This window comes from Pygocentrus nattereri, chromosome 22 (assembly GCF_015220715.1).
Source record: "Pygocentrus nattereri isolate fPygNat1 chromosome 22, fPygNat1.pri, whole genome shotgun sequence".
Lineage (NCBI taxonomy): Eukaryota > Metazoa > Chordata > Actinopteri > Characiformes > Serrasalmidae > Pygocentrus > Pygocentrus nattereri.
In genome coordinates, this window is record NC_051232.1 from 10923526 (window position 1) to 10941917 (window position 18392).

Below are 18392 nucleotides of genomic sequence, written 5' to 3' on the forward strand. Positions count from 1 at the left end.
TACTCAGTGACTGAAAAGGAAAGTTTGTAATATTCTGGAAATAATTACAGTGTTAATATTAAATTCTGTGTTACTCCCATTGCAGTTGCTAATTCAGAATGTGTAAGCAAAAAAAAGTGTCAGGTTTGTAAAACAGAAGCTTTTTGTCTATAATAAAAGCTAGAGCTGCTAGGAGATGCCACTAGAGGGCACCTTGAGAGTTGGAGTGCTTGGAGAATAGTGATGTGGTAGAAGCAGCCGGCAGAAGTCTAACAGTATCCCACATTATAGCTGACCAAGAGGTACAAAAACCATAAAATGATCTTTTTCACTTTTTCACAGAGGTAACAAAATAATCTTTCTCAAAGGGATCTTTTTCAGAGGGCTGATCTGTAACTTTTGGGGATTTGGAGACGTCTCTGGTGGAAGTGCAACATGTGGAAGAACATTTTGTAATGTGGATTTTGCTTTGGACTCTTTGCGAAAATAAGACAGGTGTACAGTGTTTTTCTGTTTTTAGCTTAAAATGATTCTATTTGGCTCTTGCTATTTTCCCTCTTCTCCATTTTACACTCTACACCATCAAATCATGTCTCCTTCAGGTCACCTGCCCACAGCATAAGCACCCTGAGTGACAGTATTAATCTTCCATGTGAAACACAGTGAGCTGGACATAGTTATATGGAGTAGATGAATCTTCGATGCAACGAATTTGCATAGATGATTATTAGTAATTGAGATAATTGAGTTTTGTTGAGAAATCAATTCAGAACTAAATGGCACGTCATGGTCTGGGATGTATTAGACAGAATGTAAACAGTTGAATCTGGATGTAGGAGAAATGGGCAGGCGTGAAGACTTGAGCAAATCTGACAAAGGCCAAATCGTCATAGCCAGACAACTGGGAGGCTTATGGGTGCTCTGGGTGCTCCCAGTCAGAAGTGGTGAGTATGTATTGACAGTGGTCTGAGGAGAGAAACAAACTGGCGACAGGGTGTTGAGCACCCAAGGCTCATCAATGTGGAGGCTTTCCAATCCGGTCTAAACCAACAAAAGAGCTACTGCAGCACAAGTCAGATAAACTTAGAGTGATGATTACAGGATGGTCACAACCCACTGAGCATTTTACACTTCTGCTCAGAGGGCTGTGCATCTGCAAAACGCCAAGAGTGCTAATCCGCAGCTCAAAGTGGCTACCTAGCCTCCAAATTGCCCAGATCTCAATCCAATCAAGTATATGTGGCATGTGCTACAACAAGTCTGATCTGTGTCAGCTCAATCTCCCGACTTGCAGGACTTAAAGGATCTGCTGCTAACGTCTTCCTCAGGTTTCTCCTGCATCATGCTGATTGAAGGATCAGAATTTGGTGCAACCAACATATCATGCTACAAAGCATGTTCTCACTTCATGCCTCTAGCAAACATGACTGACTACTTCAGTGGCTTGTACTGGGGCCCAATGCACCAACAGGTCTTGGCTAAGACGTGCTTTCTTGCTAAACTGGTTATAATTAACAACAGTTTTTTTAGGGAGGGCTTTATGCCCAAGTGTAAGGTCAGTCTTAGCTGAGTACGCTCATATGAAAACATGTAGCAATGATCATTGCTAAGCAACCTGGTTCATTAAGCAAAACAGCTACATGCATGCTTACTCCAGGAAATGTATAGATCTCTGATGACGTCACACAATAACACTACAGCCAGTTTGGTAGGCAACTTTGAGTTCTTGCAGGAGAACAGGGACGTTTGATATGAGATAAAGCTACAATTAAAAGATGTGCAACACTAGCATGAAAGTTTGTGCTGTGTTGAATTCACACTTTAACCACGTGATGTTCCTCTGCATGTAAAACAACCTTGTGACTTGTAGGCACAGCGCAGACGGTCTTATCTGTCACAATTCCACTCAGTGTGCTCACAGGTCAGTTTCTCAAGCACACTCATTTGTTTAGATGATGAGGCCGCCTGAACACACAGTGGTACACACACCAGCACAGAGGCGCTTGTAGGCATTTTTGGCTGCCTGAAAACTTTATCCACAGACCTCATCTCATTTTCTGTAGCAGAAGCACAACATTAAAATGTGACCTTAAAAACATTAAAACCTTGAACTTACTTTTTATTTGGCTATAGCTCCATATTTCTATAGCCTATGTAGTTCTGTCTTTTATTAATCCCAGTACTAGAGGTGACCTGGATCTGAGCAATGCGTTTTCTTCAAGACTATACTCAGAGATGGCAAACAGCAACAGGGTAGCCATGGTGACAACTTTATTTTACACAGAGCACAAACCACAGGAACTGATCTCTCTAGTTAGAAATAAATAAAAATAGTTCCTGGAGACAGAGAGCAGTGACAAAGATGGGTGTTATTCAGGAATTATAACAGACAACACATCAACTCATTCAGACGACAGCAATGATTATGAAGACATCTACGCCAATGAAGATGTCCCAGAGACGGATGTGACCGCAACCCGTAAAGCAACTATGACCTCAGGTACTCACACACACACACACACACACACTAGGCCTATACCAAATGGTTCCCTGTGGTCCTCATTCAAACCAGGAATTTGCTGATGAGAACTTGCAGGCTAATAGTAGGTTTTAAAGCTTACATTTGAGATGGACTAGTGTAGTAACTGGTAGTTAAATACACTTTTAGCAATTTGATGATTTACAGTAGCTCACTGTCACTCAGTCCAAAGTCAGTTTGCTCAAATGATCCATATAACAAACTTGTGCCAAAGTACTCATGAATATTTCATAGGCTTAGATGTGTTATCTGCATAACACTAATATACTGAATGACTGTCATTAAGCTCTGCTTGCAAAGAACTTAAAAGTGCCGCTCACCTGGGTGCAAGATAAATAAAAAACAGTCAAGAAGAAGACACTAAACAACACAACATTCAAAATAACAGAACATTCTATGACACAAAGATATCAACAGGATTATACAGTAATGTTGCACTAAACACAGTTAGATGAAGTGTAGAATTAACAGCATGGGTCATGTGAAAGACAGAGTTCAGTGTTTTTGTGCATTTAATGGCCCTGGGAAAGAAGCTGTCTCTGACTGTGTAGGTGCATGTTTTGGTCAGCCTGTAGTGCCTGAAGCGCCTGCCAGAGGGCTACAGCTCGAAGAGGGGGAGAGACCAGGGTGTGGCGTCTTTGATAATACTGGCAGCCCTGCTAATGTAGCATGAGGTAGAGATGTCCTCTAGGGAGGGAAGTCAGTGATTCTTTCTGCTGTTTTCACCACCCTCAGCAATGCCTTCTTGTCCAAAGCAGAGCAGCCTGCATAACAGACTGAGATACAGTAGGATAAAAAGCTCTTAATGGTGGCTCTGTAAAAGGCCACCAACAGCTTCTTCTCCATGTTGTTCCTCCTGTGAACTCTTAGAAAATGGAGTCTCTAACATGCTCTTGACAGTTGCTATAATGCTGGCCAACCAGAAGAGGTCCTCAGAGATAAGAACCCCCAGACGTTTAAAATTCTGCACTCTCTCTACGCAAACCCCATTAATACCCATTAAGACCCTGGGACCAGGTCTGCGTCAGGTTTCCTGCTGAGGTCCAGTATGATTTCTTTAGTCATTGTGATGTTCAGATTCAGGTTATTCGCTGACAGTCTGTACACCTCATCCCTGTTTACTGACTCATCACCCTCTCAGATGACCCCGATGGTGAGGGTCATCAGCAAACTTAATAGTGGTGTTGGATGGGTGAGCTGGTGAACAGTCATAGGTGTAGAGAGAGTAAAGCATGGCCAGTGGAGGAGGAGAGGTGGGAGCCTGGTTTAAACATTCTGTGAGCGATTCGTGAGAAAGTTATTAATCCTGGTCCAAACTGGGTAATAATTGCAGTGGTAACGGCATCCTCAGTGGACCTGTTGGCTCTGTAAGCAAATTGACGTGAATAGAAGGAACGAGGCTTTAATGTAGTGCAGACTAGTTTCTCAAAGCACTTCATGACAACTGGTGTTAGTGCCACTGGTCTGTAGTCATTCAGATCCTTAGAGATTGTCTCTTTGGGAACAGGAATAATGATGGCTGACTTTAAACAGTATGGAATCATAGCTTGTAAAAGTGAGGCATTGAAGATCTTAGTAAACACCCCTGCAAGCAGGTGAGTGCATGCCTGCAGTTCTTTGCATGGTAGCCCATCCGGTCCAGCAGCCTTAACTTGGTTTTACTGATCTCAGCACACACCTCACCTCCTGTTCCTGCAGTACTAGTGTGTTGATATTAGATATGTGGAGTGGAAGTAGTACAGTTGAGGCAGGCCTGCTGGCCTCAAATCAGGCAAAGAAACTGTTCAGCTATTCAGCCAGAGAGGTGTCTGCCTTCACAATGTTGTTGGTGCAGCCTCGTTAGTTGGTTAACTGCTGTATCCCCTGCAACACCCTCCGAGGGTCGTTATTTGTCAGATGAATCCCAATTTTTCTTCTGTTGGCTTCCATAGCCTTCTTATTTCCTCTGTTCAAGTCAGCTGTGGCTGTGCTGTATTGTGCTTTATCACCTGTCCTGAAAGTGGTGTTATGGTTTTTCAGAAGCATCTGGACCTCACTCATCATCCAGGGTTTCTGACTGAGAAACATCCACACGTTTGTTGGTGCAGTTGACATTGTTAACACAAATCTGTGATATAGAAAAGCACAGTCTCTGTGAACTCCTCAAGATCATGCAACAGAGGGAGAGAGAGAAAATCAAGAGAGAGGGCACGTTATAGAAAAGTGAGTGAAAGAATCAAAGAGAGAGAGGAGGAAGATAAAGGGTACAATAGAGAAAAGCAAGTGAGAGGGTGAGCCCATGGTGAGAGAGACAAAGAGAGAGAAAGAGATAGAAAAGGAAGAGAGGGCACAATAGAGACAGAGGATGGGAGAGGGAGGACACGACAGAGGGAAAAGTGAGTGAGCCCATGGTGTGATAGAGAGAGAGAGAGAGAGAGAGAGAGAGAGAGAAAGAGAGAGAGAGAGAGAGAATATTGTTAAAACTACAGATAAAATGTTTGTGTGTCAGGAGGACATTAGAGAGGACATGTGTTTAACGTGAAGAGAGAGAGGAAATGCACAGGAGAGTTGAATAATGGTGTTTTCACTTTTTATTCTATTGTTTATGATTTTGTTCATTTTGTTCAATGCTACTGAATTGTTACATGTTTTGTTGATGCATGCTTACATCCTTATATTAAAAATCTAGCAAATGCACATTTTAAAGGTTAATTTAAAAAATGTGGGATGGTGTCCCAAAACAACTCTGCTATGAACTCGGCTGAGCCCCAGATCTTTAAATAGCCAGCATGCACCCCGATTCATATACATGTAGTTCTTGTAAAGGATTACCCAATTTTATATATCACAGAAATGTCGTGCTTTTAGGTAAAGTAACACTGAATTGGGAATATTACTGTGTATTTTTCTTGTTTCTGGAATCAACACAGCAGGAAGCAGATACTACAGACTGGCTGCAGTGTGTCTGGGGCTGCTGTGTGTTCTCCTGCTTACTGGCATCACAGTGCTGTGGATCAAGTTCAACAACCTGACTATAGAGAGAGACCAGTTACAGACCAGCTACACCAGCCTGACTATGGAGAGAGACCAGTTAAAGACCAGTTACATCAGCCTGACTAGAGAGAGAGACCAGTTACAGACCAGCTACACCAACCTGACTATAGAGAGAGACCAGTTACAGACCAGCTACACCAGCCTGACTATAGAAAGAGACCAGTTACAGACCAATAATGACAACATGAAGAATGAGATGGGCCAATTACAGAAAGAAAAGGAAACACTTCAGAAGAAACTGTCACTATTAGGTGAGTAAATAAAGCTTAAAACAGTTACTGCTCAAGAATTACTCTAGAAAGCGCCTGCCAGAGGTGGGGAGAGCTCGAAGAGGGGGAGACCAGGGTGTGGCGTCTTTGATAATACTGGCAGCCCTGCTAAGGTAGCATGAGGTGGAGATGTCCTCTAGGGAGGGAAGTGAGAAATCAGTGATTCTTTCTGCTGTTTTTACCACCCTCTGCAATGCCTTCTTGTCCAAAGCAGAGCACCCTGCATATCATACTGAGATACAGTAGGATAAAAAGCTCTTAATGGTGGCTCTGTAAAAGGCCACCAACAGCTTCTTCTCCATGTTGTTCCTCTCTTAGAAAATGGAGTCTCTGACATGCTCTCGACAGTTGCTATAATGCTGGCCAACCAGAAGAGGTCCTCAGCATCCGGTCCAGCAGCCTTAACTTGGGTTTACTGATCTCAGCACACACCTCACCTCCTGTTCCTGCAGTACTAGTGTGTTGATATTAGATATGAGTGGAGGTAGTACAGCTGAGGCAGGCCTGCTGGCCTCAAATCAGGCAAAGAAACGGTTCAGCTATTCAGCCAGAGAGGTGTCTGCCTTCACAATGTTGTTGGTGCAGCCTCATTAGTTGGTTAACTGCTGTATCCCCTGCAACACCCTCCGAGGGTCGTTATTTGTCAGATGAATCCCAATTTTTCTTCTGTCGGCTTCCATAGCCTTCTTATTCCCTCTCTTCAAGTCAGCTGTTGCTGTGCTGTATTGTGCTTTATCACCTGTCCTGAAAGTGGTGTTATGGTTTTTCAGAAGCATCTGGACCTCACTCATCATCCAGGGTTTCTGACTGAGAAACATCCACACGGTTGTTGGTGCAGTTGACATTGTTAACACAAATTTGTGATATAGAAAAGCGCACTCTCTGTGAACTCCTCAAGATCATGCAACAGAGGGAGAGAGAGAAAAGGAAGAGAGAGGGCACGTTATAGAAAAGTGAGTGAAAGAGTGAGCCCATGGTGCTATAGAGAGAGAAAGAGAGACAAAGAGAGAGAGGAGGAAGAGAGAGGGTACAATAGAGAAAAGCAAGTGAGAGGGTGAGCCCATGGTGAGAGAGACAAAGAGAGAGAAAGAGAGAGAGAGACACAGAGAGAGAGGGAGAGAGAGAAAGAGAGAGACAGAGAGAGAGACAAAGAGAGAGGGAGAGAAAGAGAGAGAGACAGACAGAGAGAGAGACAGAGATAGGGAAAAAGATAGAAAAGGAAAAGAGCTGAGCCCCAGATCTTTAAATAGCCAGCATGCACCCCGATTCATATACATGTAGTTCTTGTAAAGCATTACCCAATTTTATATATCACAGAAATGTCGTGCTTTTAGGTAAAGTAACACTGAATTGGGAATATTACTGTGTATTTTTCTTGTTTCTGGAATCAACACAGCAGGAAGCAGATACTACAGACTGGCTGCAGTGTGTCTGGGGCTGGTGTTTGTTCTCCTGCTTACTGGCATCACAGTGCTGTGGATCAAGTTCAACAACCTGACTATAGAGAGAGACCAGTTACAGACCAGCTACACCAGCCTGACTATAGAGAGAGACCAGTTACAGACCAGCTACACCAGCCTGACTATAGAGAGAGACCAGTTACAGACCAGGTACACCAGCCTGACTATAGAGAGAGACCAGTTGCAGACCAGCTACACCAGCCTGACTATAGAGAGAGACCAGTTACAGACCAGGTACACCAGCCTGACTATAGAGAGAGACCAGTTACAGACCAGCTACACCACCCTGACTATGGAGAGAGACCAGTTACAGACCAGTTACACCAGCCTGAATATAGAGAGAGACAAGTTACAGACCAGCTACACCACCCTGACTATAGAGAGAGACCAGTTACAGACCAGTTACACCAGCCTGACTATAGAGAGAGACAAGTTACAGACCAGCTACACCACCCTGACTATAGAGAGAGACCAGTTACAGACCAGCTACACCACCCTGACTATGGAGAGAGACCAGTTACAGACCAGTTACATCAGCCTGACTAGAGAGAGAGACCAGTTACAGACCAGCTACACCAGCCTGACTATAGAGAGAGACCAGTTAAAGACCAGTTACACCAGCCTGACTATAGAAAGAGACCAAATACAGACCAATAATGACAACATGAAGAATGAGATGGGCCAATTACAGAAAGAAAAGGAAACGCTTCAGAAGAAACTGTCACTATTAGGTGAGTAAATAAAGCTTAAAACAGTTACTGCTCAAGAATTACTCTAGAAAGAACAGACAGCATGATTCACATCCATAATGTACAGGTTAATGTTTCATGCCTGTTATGCGTTCTTCCAACTGATATCCACTTCTCCAGCCTCCTGATTACTGTCAGAGGTGATTTAATCTGCTTGTCGGCCATGTGCTACTGGTGTCTGTATTTGTCAGTCACTTTTTTTTTTTTTGAAGAATTCCATTACCGGCACCTCATACCTCTATTATTATCTTTATTATTTTGAGATGAAGAGCCAGTGGGCAGCTTCTGAGCTTCTGAACCCCCTGATGTTTGAACATCTATATAACAAATATGACATATAAAAAAAGCTCAAAGTCAATCAGTGGGCAGGACAAAACACACACACACACACACACACACACACACACACACACACACACACACACACACACACACACACACACACACACACACACACCTTCTACGCAACTTCTCCTACTGGGTCACAGGGGGTGCTGGAGCCTATTTGTCATCAGACAGAAGGCAGGATACACCCTGGATAGGTTGCCAGTCCATCACAGGGTAGACAGACAGACATACACATCCACATCATCTCCATATACACATTTACCATCTCCAATTGGCCTGACTGCATGTCTTTGGACTGTGGGAGGAAACCGGAGCTCCCGGAGGAAACTCACGCAGACACGGGGAGAACATGCAAACTCCACACAGAAAGTACCCTGGTCGCCCGGCCGGTCTTTTAAGCCTTATTTTTGTTAACTTTTTTTTCACTATAGAGAACATGGAATTAGAAACTTTATCTGCTAACATTTCTCTCTACTGATGGGTTTGACATTTTATATTAGCTCAACTTCTACTTTTATAACTGGAAATGCAGGTGACAGAACATACAGGCAATTACAGAAGATAAGAGGGCAACAACCACTCATGCTATGTGTAGTTCCTTACTGTACCACATATAGTGTAGTCTGTAACTGCACACTGAGGCTATTAAGCCAAGCCTGCACTATGTATGAGTGTATATTTATAACACACTTACCTTATTTTTTAAAATGTCTGCATAATTCAGCCACTGAGATGTAAAGAAAGTCATTCAGAGTGGTTTAGTGTCATTCATGGTTCACTGTGGAAACATGCTATTTTTTGGTCTGTCCAAAGTGTCAGTTACATATGTCTGAAGATTTTATATATACTCTTGATAATGGGGCAGTCGTGGACTGGAGGTTAGGGAACTGGCCCTGTGACCAGAAGTTTGCAGGTTCAATCCCCATTGCTGACAGTCCATGGCTGAGGTGTCCTTGAGCAAGACACCTAATTCTAATTGCTCCCCGGGCGCCGTGGATAGGGCTGCCCACCACTCTGGGTAAGTGTGCTCACTGCCCCCTAGTGTGTGTGTTCACTAGTGTGTATGTGGTGTTTCACTTCACGGATGCGTTAAAGGCAGAGGTGGAATTTCCCTGTTTGTGGGATTAAAAAAGTATCACTTAACTTAATAGTAACAGTGGTAAATGTGGGACATTTTTCGTTTGGTACTTCTTGCCTTACAAGGCTCTGTGGGTCCCTCTCTGCCATGAATGTACTATTTAAAATGTCTTAGATCAAAAGCTAATTTCAAATCTATTGTAAAATTGTGTCTCAGACATCAAGCAGCATATTTACAGCTATTTCATGTAAATGCTTCCTGTGATGTAGCTTTAAAAAGCAATTAACACTTCAAATGGATGGTTCCTATCAACACGATTCTGACTCAGTAAGTTTAATAAAGACAGAATATTAACATCTTAATGACTGAATTATGCAGATCTTCAGAATCATTGCAGGTCCCCTTTAAATGAACTGACCTATTTATGCATGACTTTCTCTATGAAGAGCAAGAAAAGATCACTTTCAGGGACAGTTTCTACTACATCTCTACTGAGAAGAAGAGCTGGAGCGCAAGCAGACAGTTCTGCAGAGAGAGAGGAGCAGACCTGGTGATCATAAACAGCAGAGAAGAACAGGTGAGAGAGAGAGAGAGAGAGAGAGAGAGAGAGAGAGAGAAATAGATACTACTGTTCTTCAGCTGTATATATTAACATTGTTCCATATGTACCATGTCAGGAGTTCATAGGTAAAGTATTTGGCTGCACTGAAGCTTGGATTGGTCTGACAGACAGACACTCAGAGGGGGATTGGAAATGGGTGGACGGCTCAGCTTTGACTACTAGTAAGAAGTAAGAGACCACTGACCTGAACTATGTTATTGGTGCACTTATTGACTTACTTCAAAAAAGGTCTAGAGTCGTAATATTGAAGATAATCTGATTATCTATGTTTCAGGTTCTGGTTTAACGGGGAACCCAATGATTATGAAGGAAATGAGGACTGTGCTGTATCTGGCTATAAAGGTGCTGGATCGGAACGTGTGTCAACCTGGGCTGATTATCCGTGTAATCACCATGAAATTAAATTTGTAGGTATCTGTGAGGAAAAAAAAATAATTTAGTCTACATGAGACTAAATTACTAAGACATCCTTTGGACTCTGCTACATGCATGTTATGTCAGTCATTTGGCTCGACTCATCGCGTTTGATATATCCACCGCTCCTCCAGAACTCGACTCACCTTGTTGACCTTGTTGTCCAGAACAACTTTGACATGTTAACAAATGAGAATATCGTCGTATGCGTTCACAAGTTTACCCATCATGTCATGCAGGACGTTGTTGATGAAAGTCTAGAAGATGCAGGAGCACTGGAAAGGCCAGCATTACTAAGTGTTCATAGTGCCCCCTGGTGGTGACAAAAGCAGTTTGACACTGTTTTCGCACTAGGTTATCTGCACTCTTTAAATCTAATTTGGTGAAATATTGAGTCACTCTGACTTGCTTAAGTGTTACAGGGATGAGAGGAAGTGGGTAGGTTTTTTGTGATTTGGTTAAGTCTTAGGGAATCAGTGCACTGGTGAAGACCACCATCCTTTTTCTTTACAAAAAAGAAACCAGAAGCCACCAATGAGGTGCATGGTCTAATAAAGCTTTGCTATAATGCTTCCCATATGTAAGAATCCATGGCTCACTCCTCCTGCATCAAGGGATATAATCTAGACTTTCTCAGTTAGATCAATAGCACAATCATAGAGGTGATGTGGAGGTAGTTTTGTAGCATTCCCCTTACTGAAAACCTGTAGAAGGTCACTGTATTCCTCAAGAATGTTAAGAGGGGGTCGATAGAAGAGAAATGAAAGGCTGTGTGATAAATCATAATCTGACCACAACAGTAGTTGATCTGATCATAATCTGAGCATAAAATACGTGAGTTGTGTTTCTCTAGCCAAGAAAGACCTAAGATAACAGAAAGTCCTAAAGACTCTGGATGGGTGATCTCAAACACTGCATGGGTTCATCTCTGTTGTTGGGAGAACAGATCTTGTTTCCTTCGGGAAGCCATAGTCTGCTGTTTGGCGTCTCTACAGGCCAGTTCTGTTAGAATGTCATGGTTGAGACCATCATGGTTGATGTCACTAACACAGCTGGCTCATTCCACGACGAAGCTTCTGTGCTTCTGAGTAGGCCTTGTTCTGTTCTCATGGGTTTATTGAGCAACCAGGATAGAATCCTTTCGTTCTCACCCTAACAACAACCACGGATTTAGTTTTTTCCTAGCCAGTATTTTTTCTACATGATAGATTTTATTTTCAGGCACAACAATTTTCTGCATTTCTTCTTCATAAAAGAACCCTCTATCATTTCATTATCGTGGTCTCTTAGTTTACACATCGGCAGGTCTCATTTAATAGCTTTATCCACAAAAAAATATTCACCTGTAAAAGGCTGTTCATAACCTTTCATGAAGGGTCTGCGTTCATTGGAAATCCAAACCAGGTTGTCTACTTTAAACTTGGATGGATTTTTTTGCCATACAAATGATGAAACACCTTTATTTGATTGGTCTCATTCACCTCTTGCAGGCGCATTTGAATAGATCTATGAAAGGTGTCATTATAAGAACTGAATGTATTAAAAGCTGTAAAATATCTAAATATCTGTGTTTTAAGGCTTTTGTTGAATCATTCCATCACAGAGGCCTTCAATTTGCTAGCCATACTAAAATGTCTTATATTAAATTTTATTAAAAGTTTTTTAAATGAAAAATTAAAAAATTTGGATCCTCTGTCACTTTGAAGAGTTACAGGTTTTCTATGTTGTAAAAGTATTTGTCATTGTGTCCTGCTAGTTTACTTAAATCCACCAAGTCTATCTGCGACTGTGCATCCTTTCCCGACACCCGTATGAAACTCCTTTTACAGTTTATTCTTCTGGGTTTTTTGTAGGGTGTAGATGTCTGAACTTTGTAAAAACCTGTCAATCTCACTCGTGCTGTTAACCTCCCCCACCTCTTTCACACTTTTCAGAAAGGGTTCCCTGCCCCCCAGACTGCCTTCCACGCCCGGTTTATGAGACAACTCTCATAGAATTGTCTGAGACATGATGACAGCGCAAATGGCCTAGGTTTGAAAAAATGCTAGGGTTTTAGATTTTCTTCAGGACCATTCGAAAACACAGTCTAAAATAAATGTGGAGAAAAGAAACAGATAAAAAATGAAGACTACTTCAAAAGGTTATGTTTTTTTTATTTTTTGTTATCTTTTATCATTTTTTTGGTTGTTAGTTTGTAATCTACTGGCAAACCATTAGTCCAAGATATAGGTAAGTTAGTTTCAAACTTACTGTGAAGAATAGTGACACAAAATGTTTACACGATTTAAAAATATAAAAAATGAAAAATGATTACGTTTTTACAAAAAATATAAAATAAATAGACTACACAGTTTGTCTAATAAAGGGTGTTCAAAAAAGGTATGTAAACCAACTAGCTGTGATCAAAAGATGTCATAAACAATTACACAGACTCTCCAATGTAACGATGAGCGATGTTGAGGCGGACGCGTATGCAGAGACAAGCGAGATTTATTATGGGCAAATCCAAAATCAGGGTCAAGACAGTCCAGGTTCAGGTAGCCAACATCAAGAGGAGACATGGGACAGACATGACAAGCAACACAGAAGTCCAAACAAATACTACACACACAAGCCTTACATCAAACAGCACATACAAACACAATCAAACAAAGACCAGGGCGAACACTGGGCTTATATAACAGAGCCAAGATGAGGGACAGGTGGGAAACAGGTGGTAACAATCAGGGGTGGAGTCAGACAACAAGGGGGCTGGACTGAACAACAAACTCACATGGAAGATCAAAAGTAAACAAAAAGCACATGGAGGAGTGGGAGGAGCCAGGAGTGACATCCCATTAATAAAATGAAAAATAAGAGGCATACATGTTTTTCCTACTAAAATATAACATGAAAAAGGTTACATTTTCCTCCAATAATAAAGTCTCATGGTTTGTGTAATATAAATATACAATGTGTAAACTTACTAGCAGCAAAAAAAAATTCATAGCCGAAATGTACAAATACACAGACTTTTGCATGAATCACTACACAGATTCCTCAACCTCAGGCCCCATCAGAATTTTATATACGTTGGCTGCTGTCGCTTCTGCGGCAGCATCCAGAGGTTCGCCAACCACATGTAAAGACTACTCAAAATACCCAACGAGTCTCTGCTCAGGAACTCGGAAAGCAGGTTGTATTCAGCCAATTTTTCCTGAATCAGTGTATCAATTTTCTATGTAATATGTTTATCACAAAACCATCATGAGTTTCTTTTACTCACACTTTGATCTCCAATGCACAGTCAGGTAAGAGATTCAACCACTTCTTTTTTAACTCATTGTCCAGAAATCTTACGGGAACACCTTCTACGCAACTTATTTTTTACACAAAATTCACATCATTTTTTTCATTCGCACTTCATGAGGCAAAATTTGCTCACACTTATCACCACCACCACCACCACCACCGTGGAAAAAAAAATTCACATTACCTCCTGGGAAAATGATTTACATATTTCACATGTGACGTCATACATAACTCAATCATTTTGACAATTACCAAGTTTAATAACTACTGGCATACGGTTGGATGATAAACTCACTTTTCAACCCCATATGAATAAATTGGTTAGCAAATGTAGGCAGAAGCTTGGTTACCTATACAGAAAATAAATCCTGTTTCCCCATGTATGCTACAAAAAGAAGCTCCCTCAAACCACTGGCTCGGCACTGAGCTTCATCACTGGGGACCCTTATAGCACTCATCACTGCAGACTGTATGAGAAAGTTGGTTGGCCCTCACTAGCTACATCGTGGGAAACACACAGGTATATTTTCAGATAAATACATTTAAACAGATTTATAAAACACTCTCCGGCCATTTGCCAGAATACATTACTTCAATGATATCTGTAAATAATGGTATTTATCAGACCCGATCCAGTGGCTGGATCATATGCCAGGTACTAAGGGTTTTTATTTGAACTGGGGAAATCTGCTTTAAGCTACAGTGCAATGTCTATGAAAATGGAGGACCAGGAAATAGATGAAGAGGAAGAGGAAGAAACAGAGGAAGAGGAGGCCAAATGAGACCAATGGGAATACCACCAATGAACATTCCACCACAAGTGGGATATCAACAAATGCAAAACATGCAGAGTGACCAACAATTCCAATGGCCCCCAATTACATGCTGGAACATGTGGACAAGCAGGACATGTGAGCCGTAAGTGTCCTAGCAGAGAACAACCAAATCAACAATGGTGTTGATGGGGCCCAGAGAACCAAGAAGGGAGTATCTGTAATTGGAGGCTTCCACATCATCAGTGGGGGAAGCCAAACTGCAGCTGTCAATCAATGGTCAACAAGCGCTACCCGTTCTGGTGGATACAGGGGCCACACACTCAGTAATTGGCCCCGATGGAGCTCACCTCCCACTTTCCAACAAAGGTTTCTCTGGGAAAATGCAAACGTTGAAATTCACAGAACCACTAGAGTGTATATATATATATGATTCACTTGTCCTGTCCTGTCACCATAGCTGGAGGCAGAATATTGGAAATGGCCGGAAAACCTTGTCTCATCTGTTTACGTAAAAGTTGCTGATGACAACTGATGACGTATCCAGTTCTTGAAGGGTCTTTCCATTTCATAGGGGAAGTTTTCAACCACTACCCCTTGTAACTCAGTTTCAAGGGGGGAGGGTTACACTCAAAAAACAAGGGGTAGGGGTAAAAATAAGAAATGGGATTGGGCCTTTGTGTGTCTTTGGGGGCCTTGAAATCATCTTAATATCCTAACTCCCTTCATGACACACCTAGGCAGTTTTGTTATAAACCTCAGTATAAAAGGCGACTATCTGAGCAATGTCTTTTCTTCATAACTAAACACAGAAATGGCAACAGACACAGTGACAACTTTATTTTCGCCTTTTACACAGAACACAAACCATGGGAACTGACCTCTCCAGTTAGAAGGCCAAAAATAAAATATAGTTCCTGGAGACAGAGAGCAGTGACCGAGATGGGTGTCAAAGCTGGTATGAAATGCTTAAACTTCTTTTCCTGAGAGGAAGTTTCTTCTCAAAAAGTATGTATTCAGCAGTATCACCCAGACAGAGTCACTTTGAGAGCTGAAGACTGCAGTGGAGACTTCACATCTCCAGATACAGCAAAAGCCCACTTAATGGCATCAACACGTTTAAAGAAGATCAAAGAGCTGAAGATGAATGAGGATATATATGCAAATTCAGGAATTATAACAGACAACACATCAACTCATTCAGACAACAGCAATGATTATGAGGACATCTATGACAATGAAGATGTCCCAGAGACAGATGTGACCAGAAGCCATAAAGAAACTATGACCTCAGGTAAACACACACACACACACACACACACACACACACACACACACAATATCTATCCCAAATGGTTCCCTGTGATCCTCCTTTAAGCCAGGATTTTTTTTTTTGTTTTTTTAGCTAATTCAGCCATTCAGCATGACATGATGAGTCCAAAGTCCAATTCAAGTAAATGTCAGGAACATATTTTCAACACTGGACCAGTTTGCTAGAATGATTCATTCAAAATAATACAGAACATTCTACAAGACAAGGATATACAAAGAACTACACAGTAAAGTTGCATTGCAAAGTTAGATAAAGTGTAGAATTAGCAGCATGGGTAGTGTGAAAGAATAGTTTAATGTGGTAATGGCCCTGGGAAAGAAGTCTCTGAGTCTGGAGGTGCATGTTTTGGCCAGCCTGTACCACCTGCCAGAGGGCAACAGCTCGAAGACGTAGTCACCAGGGTGCGGAGTCTTTGATAATATTGGCCGCCCTGCTAATGTAGCATGAGGTGGCGATGTTGACAGTTGCTATATTGTTGGCCGACCAGGAGAGATCCTCAGAGATAAGGATGCTCAATAATTTAACATTCTGCGCTGTCTCTACACAAAACCTCATGTATACTGAGTGTGGCCAGGTCTGCTTCACATTTCCTCCTGAAGTCCAGTATGATTTCTTTAGTTTTTGTGGTGTTGAGTGTCAGGTCATTCACTGAACACCAATCTGGCAGTCTGTACACCTCATCCCTGTATGCTGACTCATTGCACTCTGAGATGAGCCCTTGATGGTGGTGTTATCAGCAAACTTTGTAATGGTGTTGGATGGGTGAGCTGGTAAACAGTCATAGGTGTAGACAGAGTAAAGCATTGGACTCAGCACACAGCCTTGGGGTGTGCCGGTGCTTAGTGAGATGGAGGAGGAGAGGTAGAAGCCTAATTTAACACTCTGTGAGTGATTTGTGAGAAAGTGACAGGAAAATTATCTTATATAATCAGCCTGAGACCACCGCTGTCTTTGAAGTTTTAATTCTTGTAGCAAGAGAGCAGTTACACACAGACAGAATCCAAATGCAAATGCTCAACACATAGAGGGGAGTGTGTGGTTTTTATAGGGGAGTTTGCTTCGCATAGCTCTCTCACACACACACACACACACACACACACACACACACACACAAACGTCCTTGCAGAATCAATTGTCCTCATTTGCTTTGTACATCTTGTCCCATTACCTAAAAGGAGAGGATCACACAATGGCCTTCTGTCTGTTTCTGCAATCTCATGAGCTAAGAGGTTGCAACAGAGAAACTAAGTATAGTTGTATAAGAATGATTTTTCTAACATCGCCCTCCTGTTTACGCTACTTGCGAGGGCAAAAACATTGATCAAACATAAATGTATGTGCCAAAGGGGGAAAACACAGTGCGTTCATTTAGGTGATTATCCACAGTCTGCACACCAGTGGGCTTTCACAGGTTGCTTCATTTGTCATTCATAGTCATTGGTTTTACTCGTTGACTTACTCCTTGTCCAGTAGGGATGCCATTGGGACATACCCTGGGTCCTCAGTAACCACTGCCTCATATACTATCACCTTCGTGATGGCAGAGTCAATGAGGCGCAGGATGAGTCCTCTCACACAGTGGATGAGACAAAACTTGCAGGTGGTCATGAGAGCTGCTGCTACTGCAATGGAAACTGAACCATTCCTAAACCATGATTCGAGCAGGGAGGTCAAGGGATTATTGATGCCAGCATTATCATGCATTTCTCCAGACAGGGTTTCTAAACGGGTTTCTAAACCATGGAGAGCCGTGGTAAAGCTACCATTAGGGGAGGTGTTATTGGGAATGAAAGTATGAAAGAAATCACCAAACATCTTACATACTCTGCCTCTCAAAGGCTCCTGGTTTCTGATCGCAGTGGTGGCTTAGTCTCTCAGGCAGTGTGGAGAAGACTGTGGTGGGATGAATGTGAAAGGACATAAAGGAGCTGCACCAAAGCACAGGATCCCTGCCAGGACTGGGGTAACATCACCCTCAGTTTCATGTGCCCACAGAGCCACCACAGGTCAGCATGTCTATTAAGTTATTAAGGGGAGACATTTCATTTTGCAGTTTTGATTTGATAATGCCATATAGTCTTTCTACCAACCCAGAGATGGTATGCACAGTGATTTTTTAGTTCAATACTTAATGCTTTACCGATGTGTTAATAAATAATAATAATAATAATAATAATAATGAAATCCATGCATATGTGCTGGAAGGGCCACTGCGGCTGAGGAAACTTCTCCTAGGCCTTACATTCCCTCGTGAATTATTCCTTGCACATATGTGGCATGAAAGGTTAAAATTTTTACAGTAATTCAGAAAGCCATAGGCTGTACCTGTTGAATACCCGTTGGATGCTATGTACCATCCCTCCTGTTGAGACATGGCAAGGGTCATGGCTCAAAATGACAGCATAGCGAAAAAGGTTCTTTGGGAGGATAGCTTCCCATCGGGGCACAAATGAATGTGAGATACATTAAGTGTAGCACCATTTTTGAGCCAGAGTTGTTTTTCT

The 18392-nt window shown here is 42.0% G+C and overlaps 2 protein-coding genes and 1 long non-coding RNA gene across 5 annotated transcripts in view; 2 read left to right on the forward strand and 1 right to left on the reverse strand.

Annotated features, from left to right (window-relative positions):
* Positions 1–2357: 2357 nt before the first annotated feature.
* Positions 2358–12053, forward strand: LOC119262042 (CD209 antigen-like protein C). The gene is made up of 5 exons (XM_037532909.1): positions 2358–2479; positions 5428–5802; positions 9902–10032; positions 10133–10245; positions 10352–12053. Exons 1-5 carry the CDS (start codon positions 2470–2472, stop codon positions 10515–10517), a joined length of 795 nt encoding a protein of 264 aa, XP_037388806.1. The 5' UTR covers positions 2358–2469; the 3' UTR covers positions 10518–12053.
* LOC119262046 lies at positions 5510–7382 on the reverse strand. Its single transcript, XR_005129370.1, has 3 exons — positions 7315–7382; positions 5652–5693; positions 5510–5525 (listed from the first exon to the last, which is right to left on the reverse strand). It is a non-coding gene; the product is annotated as an uncharacterized LOC119262046 (long non-coding RNA).
* Positions 12054–15605: 3552 nt separating the features above from the next.
* The window catches only part of LOC119262040 (C-type lectin domain family 4 member K-like), a 36037-nt gene continuing 33250 nt past the window's right edge, over positions 15606–18392 (forward strand). For all 3 annotated transcript variants that reach the window (XM_037532898.1, XM_037532895.1, XM_037532897.1), the window contains exon 1: positions 15606–15849. Coding sequence is in view for 2 of the 3 variants with exons in the window: in XM_037532895.1 (XP_037388792.1) it covers positions 15660–15849 (190 nt within the window). In the remaining variant the exon portion in view is untranslated. The remainder of the gene's footprint in view (positions 15850–18392) is intronic.